The 12,811-nt window shown below is 36.7% G+C and overlaps 1 protein-coding gene across 5 annotated transcripts in view; it reads left to right on the forward strand.

Annotated features, from left to right (window-relative positions):
* LOC126819625 (tetraspanin-9) overlaps positions 1-12,811 on the forward strand; it is a 143,606-nt gene that overhangs the window by 94,765 nt on the left and 36,030 nt on the right. The window contains exon 1 of one of the 5 annotated variants that reach the window (XM_050547757.2): positions 1,647-3,392. The exons of the other annotated variants lie outside the window; for them this stretch is intronic. Within the exon in view, the coding sequence (XP_050403714.1) occupies positions 3,342-3,392 (51 nt within the window). The 5' untranslated portion in view covers positions 1,647-3,341. Of the gene's footprint in view, positions 1-1,646; positions 3,393-12,811 lie in introns of those variants that run through there. 5 annotated transcript variants of the gene reach the window in all.

Genomic DNA, 12,811 nt, shown 5'->3' on the forward strand with positions numbered 1-12,811 from the left:
ATAGGTCTGCTTAACATCTTTAGTACAAGTATAATATTAGTGACGTTGTATTACATCATAGAGTCGATTTGTGGATTACGTCATAAACATATTAACATACTAAGAAGTCCTTGTAACGGAAGTTAAAATGTCAAATTCGGAATGGCCTACAAAGTTCATCTGGATTATCCGGCGTGGTTCCTCCCTGTCAGTGGTGCAGAACAAAGGGCTTGGTCAGGGACAACGTATAGTAGTTTGGATAGGACGACAAATCTAGGTCCCATCTTCACCTTGTCGTGCACGTTAAAGAGCCCTTGACAGCTGAAATTCGATAAAAGAGTAGCCCGTTCAAAATTTCCCCCATAGCACACGGCATGACGTATGTCCGTCTTCATTAGCCCAGTCGGTGCTGAAAAGTAGAATGTTTAACCCTAATTAATTTCATTTCTTTCATTTTATCACAAAATAAAGGAGAAAAATCAGCTTAGAAACCCTAATGTATTAAGACAATGCGCCATGTATTATTGTAGCAAATGTTCAACATCTATTTTACACGTCATTTGTTTTGCTTTAGTGACAAATCTGTTTCCTGTCGATACCTCTATTCATCACGTGATGTTTAAACTATCAATCTACACATAATTCTATTATAAACCACGATTGCTGCAGACGATCAAGATTAATTGAATTTGGCGCGGAATTCTGGCCTCAAGTACATACAGTAGCAGCCGATCTGTCAGACAAGTTGTCGTCTGCATATATTGTTTCTGCAAACGTCATTTAGTGCATACGTCATATATTTGCTGCTGAGAGCGGTGTGTGTATGTGATGAATAGGCCAATTAAATTACCGGTTTTATAATATGTTTTTATTGTGGTAGTTTAGTTGCCAGACAAATTGTGTTTTGTTATGCGATTTGTTACGAATTCCTCGACATAATCAGCGGTATAGTCACTAATTACGTAATTCAAACCCAACAAAAAGAGTCAAACCAAATGGCCTTGTTACTTTGGGGGTATTATGCCAAGACAGTGACCCCACCCCACGGAAAGCACTTCAATTGCCCATTTTTATCCGCGTGATTAAAATATAGAAATGAGAAATGGTTTGTTCCATTGGGTTTTGATTGGTACAGAAATTGTGTCCTCGTGAGCGTTCATCCTCAACCTTTCCAACAATTCCTGGAACGCACTAGGCATGGTCTTTCTATGGCGAGTCAGTGATCACATCAAAAGTGTGAGTTGATTAATTAATGCAAGCTGTACACGACTATCGTGTACGTGACAAGGAGTAGGGTCGCCTGTCCAACCTCGTGGGTTTTCTCCGGGTCCTCCGGTTTCCTCCCACTGCTAAAGACCCCTACGCGCAAGCGAATTATGTAAATAAAAATTAAACCATATGTTAGTCTCGAAATGACCTAGTTTGTGTCGAGTGGACGTTAAACCCCATTTCTCTCTCTCTCTCTCTCTCTCTCTCTCTCTCTCTCTCTCTCTCTCTCACGACTATCGCTCTCTCTTCGCTTTTCCTTTTCTTAGAACTGTCTCACTAGGCTATGAAAAAAATAAACACAAGCAATTTATTGTTTGGCCTAATAGGTTCAACATGCATAACATATGGACGAGAAAGTTTAGCTGGCGAACCACTGTACTGTATAGTGTTGTGTTATGTGTCGTGGCTTTAACAAGTTTTATTGTGTTTGTACGTAAACAATGAATAATAAGTTGATGTGGATATTTTAACGCAGTTGTGCTAAGAAAAGAAATATTGTTTCATACTGCAAGTCTTCCGGAATGGAAAGTTTTAATCACATATTGAGCAAGAGCCGAGGACAAGAAGTTGGCCTTAGTGTAACGCTACGCTGCAAGCCCCACCTACATTGTATTACAAACCGGACCTAAAGGCGACGTAAGTTCAGGGTGTAGTGGTTTCCTGACCCAATTTAAAAATCAGAATAACTTGAAACAAATTAGAACTCACGAAATCATATTCTTTGACAGTTATTCCCAAAACAATATTATTTGATATTTCGTTTCGTTAATTGTTGATGAAATTTGAAATAAATATTGTGACATGGGAAGTTGAGAGTGTAGGTTGGTGACCTGGATTGAAGATTAGAATAACAATAACTGATATGTTACTCGCCTCGATGATTCAAGAAGAACATTATATCAATATTATTAATGTTTAAAAAAGACATAACTTGAAATCGGTGATGCAGTAAATATACTACATGTACTTCAAATTGAGCAGTTTAATTATCAACACGAGATAACTTTTGTACTAACTACTTCAAATTGAACAGTTTATTAACGAGAGAAACTATTGTACTATCTACTTCTAAAGCCATAATTAGAAACGTTCGTTATTACTAGTAGTGTCTTGTGTTTTATCGTCTGCTTCCACAGCGACGTCTATTGCGTTCTGGCTAACTTTTAATTCATCTCGATCATTCAGCTTTAGGGAATTACAACATCTTTTGAGTAACAATTAACCTGATGTCAAATTTGTATGTGAAGTTGTTTTCGAATCACGAGATAAGAAGTAGCTGAGTATACACTTTCAGCTTATAGTAAATAATACCTTTCTGTAGTAAGTCTGGTGCCAAATCGTTTGTGTGTTTTTTCATGATGGAACGATAAGAGAAAAACGTAGCCTGACAAACATCGTGCACGAAAGCTGTCAACACTGCCAGAATAAATATATGGGTATAATTTTTGTGTTGAGATGAGACTCTAAGTGAGGATTTGTCTAACTTGATCGAAGTTTAATGATGCCGGCTATATGTTAATGAAGTAAATATACCTGGCACGTGCTAATCTACCTGTCTTATCTAATTCAAGCACCTGTTTTGTTAATTACCTTGACAACATTTTGATAGTCAATTTACACAATTATAAGTAGACATCAGATATATATAATAGTATATTTTTATGTGACAGAAACACCCCTAAATGTTTCATGCTATGTTATCAATCCTGCGTCGCTATTATATCTCCTAAATGCTTTATTAAGCAAGATATATTTATATTCTGCAAATTAGATACCGACTGTTCTTGACGCGGAAATGACGTTGTTGTGTTGAAAGAAATGCCCTATCGAATTACGACATCAAGAGTCGACATATGACGTAACAGTTCCTTTTATTTGTGATATTTGTTGATTGTGGTGGAATGTTGTTTTTAAAAGACAAATATGGAATAATAATATAAAGTTGACTATTAAAAATAATTCTATTTAAAGTGTTGATATTAATATGATGCAAGAAGGGATATAAGGGGTTTGTTGATGAATCATCGTATTGATGGCGGATTTACTGTAATCACGGATTTAAACCAAGTTATATTATTTTATTGTCACTTGTGATGTACACTACTGTAAGGAGTGAAATGGATGCTCATGAAATGACAGAACAGGTACGTATTAGAATTAGACATCAATTTTAAAAGTTAATATTTTTCAAAACAAAACTGAGACCCGGACAATAATATGTCAACCCTAATTCTGTCCTTTCGTTTTCATATCTCGGCTTGTCTGTAATGGCGTAAGTGTTGAATACGATATTCTATACATGTAAATGTCTACCTCTTTTTAAGTCCCCACTGTTTTGTTTACAACAGTGAACAGCTACAATGATACTGACTTCGTTATTTTATTTGATAACTCGTATCTGAGTCCATATTCAAAAAGCGAGGCCCCGTGTACACATTGGTGTGCACGTAAAAGATCCCTTGACAGTTGGAATTAGATATAATAGTAGGCCGTATTGCCGCTGTTCGGGCAAAATTCCCCTTCATAGCACACTGTATGTCGCATGCCCGTCTTCATTAGCCCAGTTCGGAGCAGAACCGTAGGACGTTAAACTCCATTTCATTTCTGAATCCATATGCACTGTAAACATACTATTCGTAACCATTCTATATTTACACTCACTATATACATATAGGATGTTTTAATCAGTCTGAATCCATGACAGGAAATAATCTACATTTGATATTTTGATTAAGTCATAGAAAATATGATATACATAGTTGACACTTCCTCGCTATAATAGTCAAAAATAGATAATGTAAACAGAATATGCTGACAATTTCAGTCAAATTGATCCACGCTGAACCGAGATATTAGCATTTGAATTTTAGGTCTAGCCTCGATAACCATTACTAAAGTCAGCACGGTGAAAAAAAACCACAATTTCTCGATTATCCATTTTTACGTTTAAATATTTTTCAAAAAATGTATTCCAATCCGCTAAATATCTCAGGCTAGCGATGGCATCGAGAGTTGATTATGGTCTGGATAAGTTAATCAATGTCTATTTAATAATATAGATAACATTTAAGGCCTCAAGAAAGACCTGCAATAGGCAGATTTAGCTCTTGCATAATGTATGTTTAATTTGCAAACAAAGGCTTTAATCTATAAGCGTGTGCCCGTCTTCATTAGCCCAGTCGGTGCAGAACAATAGAACGTTAAACCCCATTTAATTAATTAAAAGGTTGTGTTTGGGAGTGGTGTATATTTTAAATTGTTATCGGGGTCGATGCACCAGTGCTTCGGTATATGTAGTCTAAACATCGAACAACATGGCGTGTTGATTTAGTTTGTCTCCATTTCTCATGCTTAAACCAAAAGTTACAAGTACATGTTACAATGTATGCATAAATGAACATGTCGATTACGTAACTAAAGTGATGAAAGATAAATCTCTAGATGACATACGAGAGTGTGATGTCACATCGACATAGACGTTACAGTATCACACATTACCTATGTCACAACCAATGAACGTATATATGAGAGAGAGAGAGAGAGAGAGAGAGAGAGAGAGAGAGAGAGATTCTACATCTTCCCAGCGAAGGCCATTTCAGAACTAGTACCGTTTTATAATTATAATAATTTCGGTTGCGCGTGGGCGGTTTTAAAAAGGGAGAGAATTCGGAATACCCGGAAAGTACTAACGGGGTTATTTACAATGAAGACGACACTACTCCATGTCACAACTTATACATTTCACTTCTAGAATACCTAAAACGAAACCCATGAAAAGGTTTTAGCTAAGACTACAAGTGGCGCTGGCTTTTTACCATATCCCATTTAAAAAATCTCCTGAAGAGGGTATGGGGGGGGGGGGCGAATGGTTAGCGCGTGCGCGTTGTATCATAGGGTTTATCATTGAGTCAACAAGGAGTAGGGTCGCTTGTCCAACTTCGTGGGTTTTCTCCGGGTCCACCGGTTTCCTCCCACTGCTAAAGACCCCTACGCGAAAGCGAATAATTGAAATAAAATTGAACCATATGTTAGTCCCGAAATTACCTGGTTTGTGACAAGTGGACGTACCTTCAATTCATGAAATCCTTTTCGAGATTCAACTTGTGCAATGTTGTAGTTTGCAAGGGGTGTCGCAATCCCCCAAATGTTGTAGTCTTCAAAGGGTATCCCCCAAATGTTTGATTTGCATGCATGCGGTTTCTCAATCCTCCAAATGACATTCAGAAAGATACTTTAAAATAAGGCTCATTCCTCCTTTTCACCAAAATAAGATACATGTTTCTACAAATAAACTCATATTCTGATACGGTGGTATCTCCATTTTCATAACGATCACAAATAAAAGAAACGTAATAGAAAATGCATCAAATGATACATATTTCATTTATAAACTTCGTATCTAAACTGAAATCTGTGATTAAGTATTTTTCCATTGTAAATGTCAATTGCTATTCCACTTGTTTATTCTGGACTAATGTGGCTTGAAATGTTGTGACCTAGTTAATTTGTTTATTACGTTGCTGAAAGCAAGCTATAAATGGTGGGGAATACCTGACCTATATAATGTGTTTACTCAAGTAGATGGTTACTACACTCTCCACCACTTATGGTATAATATTGAACCATGTCCATTTATAAGTCTTTATAACACAGGTCCAAACATAGAACACCCCTTAACCCTGTCCTGCCCAGTGCTATATAATATTAGGTGTCTGTACAATATAGGTCGGAACGTAGGACAACCCTTAACCCTCCCCCACCCAATGGTATAATATTATGTGTCTGATCGGAACACAGGACGTCCCTTACTCCTCCTCCACTGGGGGGTTTGGGTGGCCGAATGGTTAACGCGTGTGTGTTGGATCATAAGGTCTGTCATTGAGTCAACTAGCGAGATGTCGATTCCCCAGTTGTACGTGACAAGGAGTAGGGACGCCTGTCCAGCCTCGTGGATTTTCCCTCGGTCCTCCGGTTTCCTCCCACTACTAAAGAACCCTTACGAGCAAGCTAATTATTGAAATTTAAATTGAATCATATGTTAGTCCCGAAATAACCTAGTTTTGTTTCTTGTCGACGTTAAACCCCATTTTACCCTTTCTCGACTAGCTACCAATAACGTAACAGGAAAAGAGTAATTACTCTGTTCTGTGACCCCCTGCGGACAACTGAATGTAAAGTAGCATAGACGAGAATATGATTGCTGAAAACATCTAAAGTATAAAATAATGCATTGGCAATAAAATATATTCTAATGATAATAGGTTTGACATTCGACAAGAAATAGTATGGATTATTCCATCAAATCAGTGTATGTTTGATTTAACCGTTATATTAGAAACAAAGGTTAACTGTTAATAATCGTGGAATAAAATAAATAACACCCGATATGTTCAAATATATATACACCATGAGTTACGTTATATACCGTTTTTTATTCCACGAGTTAATTTATATCATGAGTTACTTTATATACCGTGTTTGTGTATCATGATTTAATTTATATATATCATGAATTATTTTCTATATACTATGAAAGTTATTTTATATACATTGAGTTATTTTATTTTTGATACATCCTGGGTTATTGTATATACCTTTTATATATACCACACATTTTATTTTTATACGCCCACATTGAAATGTGGTCGTATATTGTCGTCGCCCACAATTGCTTGTGGACGCTCTAGAGGCTAAAGTAAATATCCGATTGACTTGAAATTTATATACAGTGTTTAAGGCCATGAGACGAAGAAGCCTATTGATTTTCAACGATTTCCGATAATTACTGCCAGAGTTATGGCCCTTGATCACTTCAAAAAATCTTGTGGACGCTCTAGAGGCCAAAGTTAATATCCGATTGACTTTAAATTTATACACAGTGTTTAAGGTCATGAGACGAAGAATCCTATTGGTTTTCAGCGATTTCCGATAATTACTGCCAGAGTTATGGCCCTTGATCACTTCAAAAAATCTTGTGGACACTCTAGAGGCGAAAGTTAATATCCGATTGACTTTAAATTTATACACAGTGTTTAAGGTCATGAGACGAAGAATCCTATTGATTTTCAAAGATTTCCGATAATTACTGCCAAAGTTATGGCCCTTGATCACTTTGAAAAATCTTGTGGACGCTCTAGAGGCCAAAGTTAATATCCGATTGACTGCAGATTGATACACAGAGTTTAAGATCTTGAGACAAACAAGTATATTGATTTTCAATGAATTTTTATGACTTGGAACAGCTAAATTCATGTTACAGTATTAAAAGTTCTGTATACAAAACGTTAGCATGGGGCAGAACTTTATAAAAACCAAACAAATTCTAATGGTTTTCTGAGTTGTTGCTCTTAATCAGATTTTAGTGTATTATAAATGCTTCATTACCGAAAAAAGTAAAAATATGCGACAACTCTTGTTGACTGCCCGGACGATTTAGCTGCTGTGGGCGTATGTTTCGTTGCCTGGCAACCTATTTTATATTAGCGAGAAATATATGTAGCAAGGTTTGTTTTATTGTGTGAATGACGCTCCCTTTTTTAGGATTAGTTTTCAGTTTGATTTAATATTTGATGTTTCTCTGTCTGTAAGCCTACAAGAAATATTTTACTCAATTTCTGTATTTGGGGTTAACAAATGTTCGTTTGGCAGAAAATGATTTTGATTAAAGAGTTGAAATTGAAATGAAATGGGGTTTAACGTCCTACTGTTCTGCTCCGAACTGGACTAATGAAGACGAGTATACGCCATAGAGTGTGCTATGAGGGAAATTTGGCCCAGGTAGCATCCGAACGACTAGACAGCTGTCCCTGTCAGGCCCTCCGTCCTGCACGAGTTGAAATTTGTCGTAATTGATAGTTTTCTGGTACATTGGAGGACTATATAAAATATATGTTTAGTTTTATTTGAGATTAATATGGGTGTGTTTTTTATATGGGAATAACATTCCGTTTAAATGAGTGGTTTTGTTGCACATCGGAGGATTATCAAAAATACATATCTTGTTTTTCTTTCAGCGAATTAGGCATCCACAAATTTATTTTCTACCTAAGCCTTCACTATTGTTTAGTTATTGTGTGTGTTTGTATTGAGTAATAGTGTTACTTAGTGTATCATATGACCGTGAAATTAGATACAAGGACATATTAAGAATTGAAGAGGAGCACTTAAAATGTAAGATGAATAGGGCGTTTACAATAAACGTTTATTGAAAACTATAGAATAAATACAGTTGTAAACATATACCACATTTAGCCACTCTCTTGCAACAGTTCTATTCATATATTGTAACCTTTTATAATACCTATTGTATACCACATCATAAAATATATTCGACAAAACCGCAGCCTTTGAATGGATACGTTATATTGTGTGTAATACATGTACATGTAAACGTACTATACAGATTTCTTCACATTTGACTGAATATTCGATTAGTAGTATACATGCGGAAGCAACCGGGGTGAGATGGTCAATTCTGGTACTCTGTGGAGTTGTGGTAGCTTATTTGATATGCATGGCACTGTCCCTCTAGCCAGGACCAGATTTCACAAAGCATTCTCAAGCTTAAGTTAAGAATTTACTTAAAATTGTCCGACTTATTTTAATTAAAATATAGCCCTTTATGACACGTTATGTTGTTTTAATGTTTCATATATTTCAATACGAAACTATGTACAAAGGTTTTTTTTTGTTTCTGGATCAAAGATGTTTCTCATAAACAGTGATTGAAAAATGAGTAATTCTTTATTAACTCGGGACATAGTACTGAGTTCCAACCAGTTTTTGGCTGAGACGTTTTGAGGACATATCCCAGTCCGACTAGCAAGGAACAGGTGTCTAGTAGTTCGGGAGGGATGAACAAAAATTGGAATTCGACCACGATTAGGGAGAGGCGCCCCTACCCGGATACAATGACCATCAGCCATCATAGCACACTGTATGGTGTATGCCCGTCTTTATTAGCCCCGAAGGGGAGGGGGGCGAATGGTTAGCACTCGCTCGTTGTATCATAAGGTCTGCCATTGAGTCAACTGGCATGGTTTCGATTCCCCGGTTGTACATGACAAAGGGGAGGGTAGCTTGTCCAACCTCGTGGGTTTTCTCCGTGTCCTCCAGTTTCCTCCCACTGCTAAAGACCTCTACGCGCAAGCGAATTATTGAAACAAAATTATTGAAATCAAATTGAACCATGTGTTAGTTCCGAAATGTCCTAGTTTGTGTTGAGTGTACGTTAAACCCCATCTCTCTCTCTCTCTCTCTCTCTCTCTCTTTCTCTCTTTATTAGCCCCAGTTGGTGCAGAAAAGTAGAACATTAAGCCCCATTTCATTTATTGTTGATTGAGAATAAAATAATATAATTATTTCATTTGATTTAAATAAGGCACCAGATACACATACTCACTGATTAAATCCTGATTAGATTTAACAGAGGTGAAAATGGTGGGAATTATAGAAGAATATCGTCTGTTCTGTTAGATCGTCTGCTACACCTGCACGTGATATTTAATCTTACCAAGCGCTAAAAGTTGGACCAGAAGTAAAATTTCTCAGATTATTGGAAATCAATCGCCTCCGCTGTAATTAAAAACCGACACATCCATTCTTAGATTTCTTTCCATTAAAGGTTTCCGGGGTCAAAATGTATAATAAAACTATTCGCATTCGTTTTCTTTTCTGCTGCCAAGATGGAATTTGTAGTGTTTCATATAATATTCAAGCTGATTATTGTTCACTTATCGACCTTGTGCTATGGAATTTGCAATAGACCCCTTTATGCGCTTCGTTTCATATTAAAAGTGCATTTTGGAACGTAGATATTTTTGAATTGATTGAATGATTGCTTTGATGGCCACATTAACATTAAATTGTGGAATTTTTAGTACCGATTTGTCTTGTCTTTATTAGGGTAGGTGACTACTGCATCAGAATCATTGTCTCATATGGGTTGGCTAAATTCAGAATTATGTGTGGTTTGGAGATTTGGTAATATCAAATTAGAAAATAACGTTATTGTTCTAAGAAATTGTTCATTTGTCGATATTCAATTTTGTTAAAGACGGAAACTCGACAAGAAGTGTTCACTATGTAAATCTACCAAAAGTTCTAGAAATAATCGGGAGAATATTTGGATTTAAGAAACTGGTAGTTTCATGTACATGCTCTCAATCGCCCTTTAGAATCCGAGTCTGTGTTGTCTCTTACCATGCTTGCAAAAAGTACCAAATTAGCCTCAGAATAACCGGCCGTTGTCTGTGCGTTCCACATCACTCATTAACTTATAATAGAAATATTATGTGATTCTCTATACCCATCCCGTAAAAAGCGCACTTAATCTGTATCTTAATTTTCTACACTTCAAAAACCACTTAATCATTTTCTGCACATTAAATAGAACGCCACGGTTTTGGCAATCATAGTCATGTTTCCTGACCATAAAATGTTGTTTCATGGGCCATTAAGACGAGGGGTCAAAGAGGCTAAACACCGCCTGTCATACCCCGTCCATACATCAGCAATTAGGCGATTGGTCAATCAAGTCAATTCTAACAAGACAGTATATAACGATCAGCTATTGGCTTGTCTGTAAATCACGATCATCCAGTATACATAGATGTATATACTATATTATTTTATTGTCAATATTAGTTAGATTTTAACGTCATCCAGTCTGGCCAATTTGCCAATTATAGTCCAGTTTGAAGCTTCGGTCGTTAATGGTGATCTTTTACGTTCTAATTGGAAAACATTATCGGAAGAAAGTGAAAATATTATCGACAATAATTATTTTATCCTAGATTTCTTCTGTTGCATCTCTAAGATAAATTATTTTAACTAGCGATCGTCGAAGGCTCTGATAGATTTGTTGCGTGTTGATGGTGTCTTGTAGGTTTTCACAGGGACGTTTTCAGGGCTACACATGTTCTTAGTTTGACGATGGTGTATTTGTCTTTGAAAGGGACCTTAGTGGGCATTGTCTAAGTCTTGACGAGATTATACTGTTATTGCCATATTAACTGCCAATACATATCGATGGCTCAATACGAAAGGCGCAGACTTGCTGACCAGGTTCCGAGAAAGTTCCTCGGGATTTTCCGGCGCGGTTTCCTCCCTTGTCACTGATGCAGAACGGTGTCTAGTTAATCGTGTGGGAATTTAACGCTCCGTTTACACGTTAGCATGCACGTTAAAGAACAGTTGAAACTTCCCTCTATATACCGATTGAAGCAGAAAAGTAGGACGTTAAACACCATTTCATTATTTTTATCCCCAAATACATATCTAGCCCGTCTCTCATGTCAACTTGACGTTTCTAAAACACCCAATATCACTTCTCATTCGATGTATTCGCACAGCTAACAGTTAGTTTGTTCTACAATCGGATCAATATCATTACACAATATCAAAATGTCGATCAGAGATTTACTGAAAATAAACCAGAACTCATCGTAAATTTGGCAGTGCTTATTGATAAAAGTCTTGATAATCGTGTCAAGCACGGTATTTAGCACTAATAACCAATAAATAATGAGAGATTATAGCATGTTTAACCAGGCGTATGAAAGTCGATGAAAGAAGTGAGCTTACTGTGAATTATCTGTAATATTATTTATGTCATTAATATAACGAAGGATTGAGTTAGTTTCAGGGATTAAATCACCCTATTATAGTTAACCACCAGTAGTGTCTGGTGTCGTACACGATACAGACCATGCTTCCACTTTCTAGAATACCCGATGCGTCTTCTCTATCCATTTGATTAGTTCATAACACCAATAAACGTTTGTTTGTAACATGAACAGTAGCTATAAGTAGTGATGAGTGTCATGCACTGATTGGGGCATTCTTACTCTTTTAAGGGCACCCGATACCTCTACTCTTCTCTTTTAAGTAGTTCAAGTCGCTAATAAACTCTTTTTAGAACACTTGAATACCACTTCCCTATCTTTACCTGCGGTAGCTCCATGAGTGTGGCATTATAGCCGTATGTTAGTCCCAAAATGACCTACGTGGTATATTGATTAGGTAAGTCCGGCAATAAAACTGCACCAACACAAAATGCAGCTAATGTTTGCGTTCAGAATGGGATCTATCTGACCATCATCTGGACTTTTCGTTCAGATATTATATATTATGAATAATAATAAAGAGTGCTGAGGCAAATACATGAATATCAAATTCCCCTTTATGAACCTCGCTCAGTCGACATCGCAGCTTGAAATAACAACATTACACAAATAAAGAGGTCGCCATATTGAAAGACTTATAACCTTATAAATCAACGCGTGTAACCAGACACAAGTAGCCTTCTATCCATGGGTCAAGGGTCACTTGAATAGATAATTAGTCATGACGAGGATGACAATATGGTGAATGATGAGCTTCCTAACTGTTTATTTAATATGAGAAATAAATGTCGAACATGTCGTCACATAAATACATGCACGTCTGGACGATAATAAATTACTTCACCAAAACCACAACATTGTAGCCTCGTGACTTTTAAATGATGTAACCCGTTGGTCACTCCGCAACAACCGTGGTTGACGAGTGAGATCAGCGAGCG

The sequence above is a fragment of the Patella vulgata genome, chromosome 4 (assembly GCF_932274485.2).
Source record: "Patella vulgata chromosome 4, xgPatVulg1.2, whole genome shotgun sequence".
Lineage (NCBI taxonomy): Eukaryota > Metazoa > Mollusca > Gastropoda > Patellidae > Patella > Patella vulgata.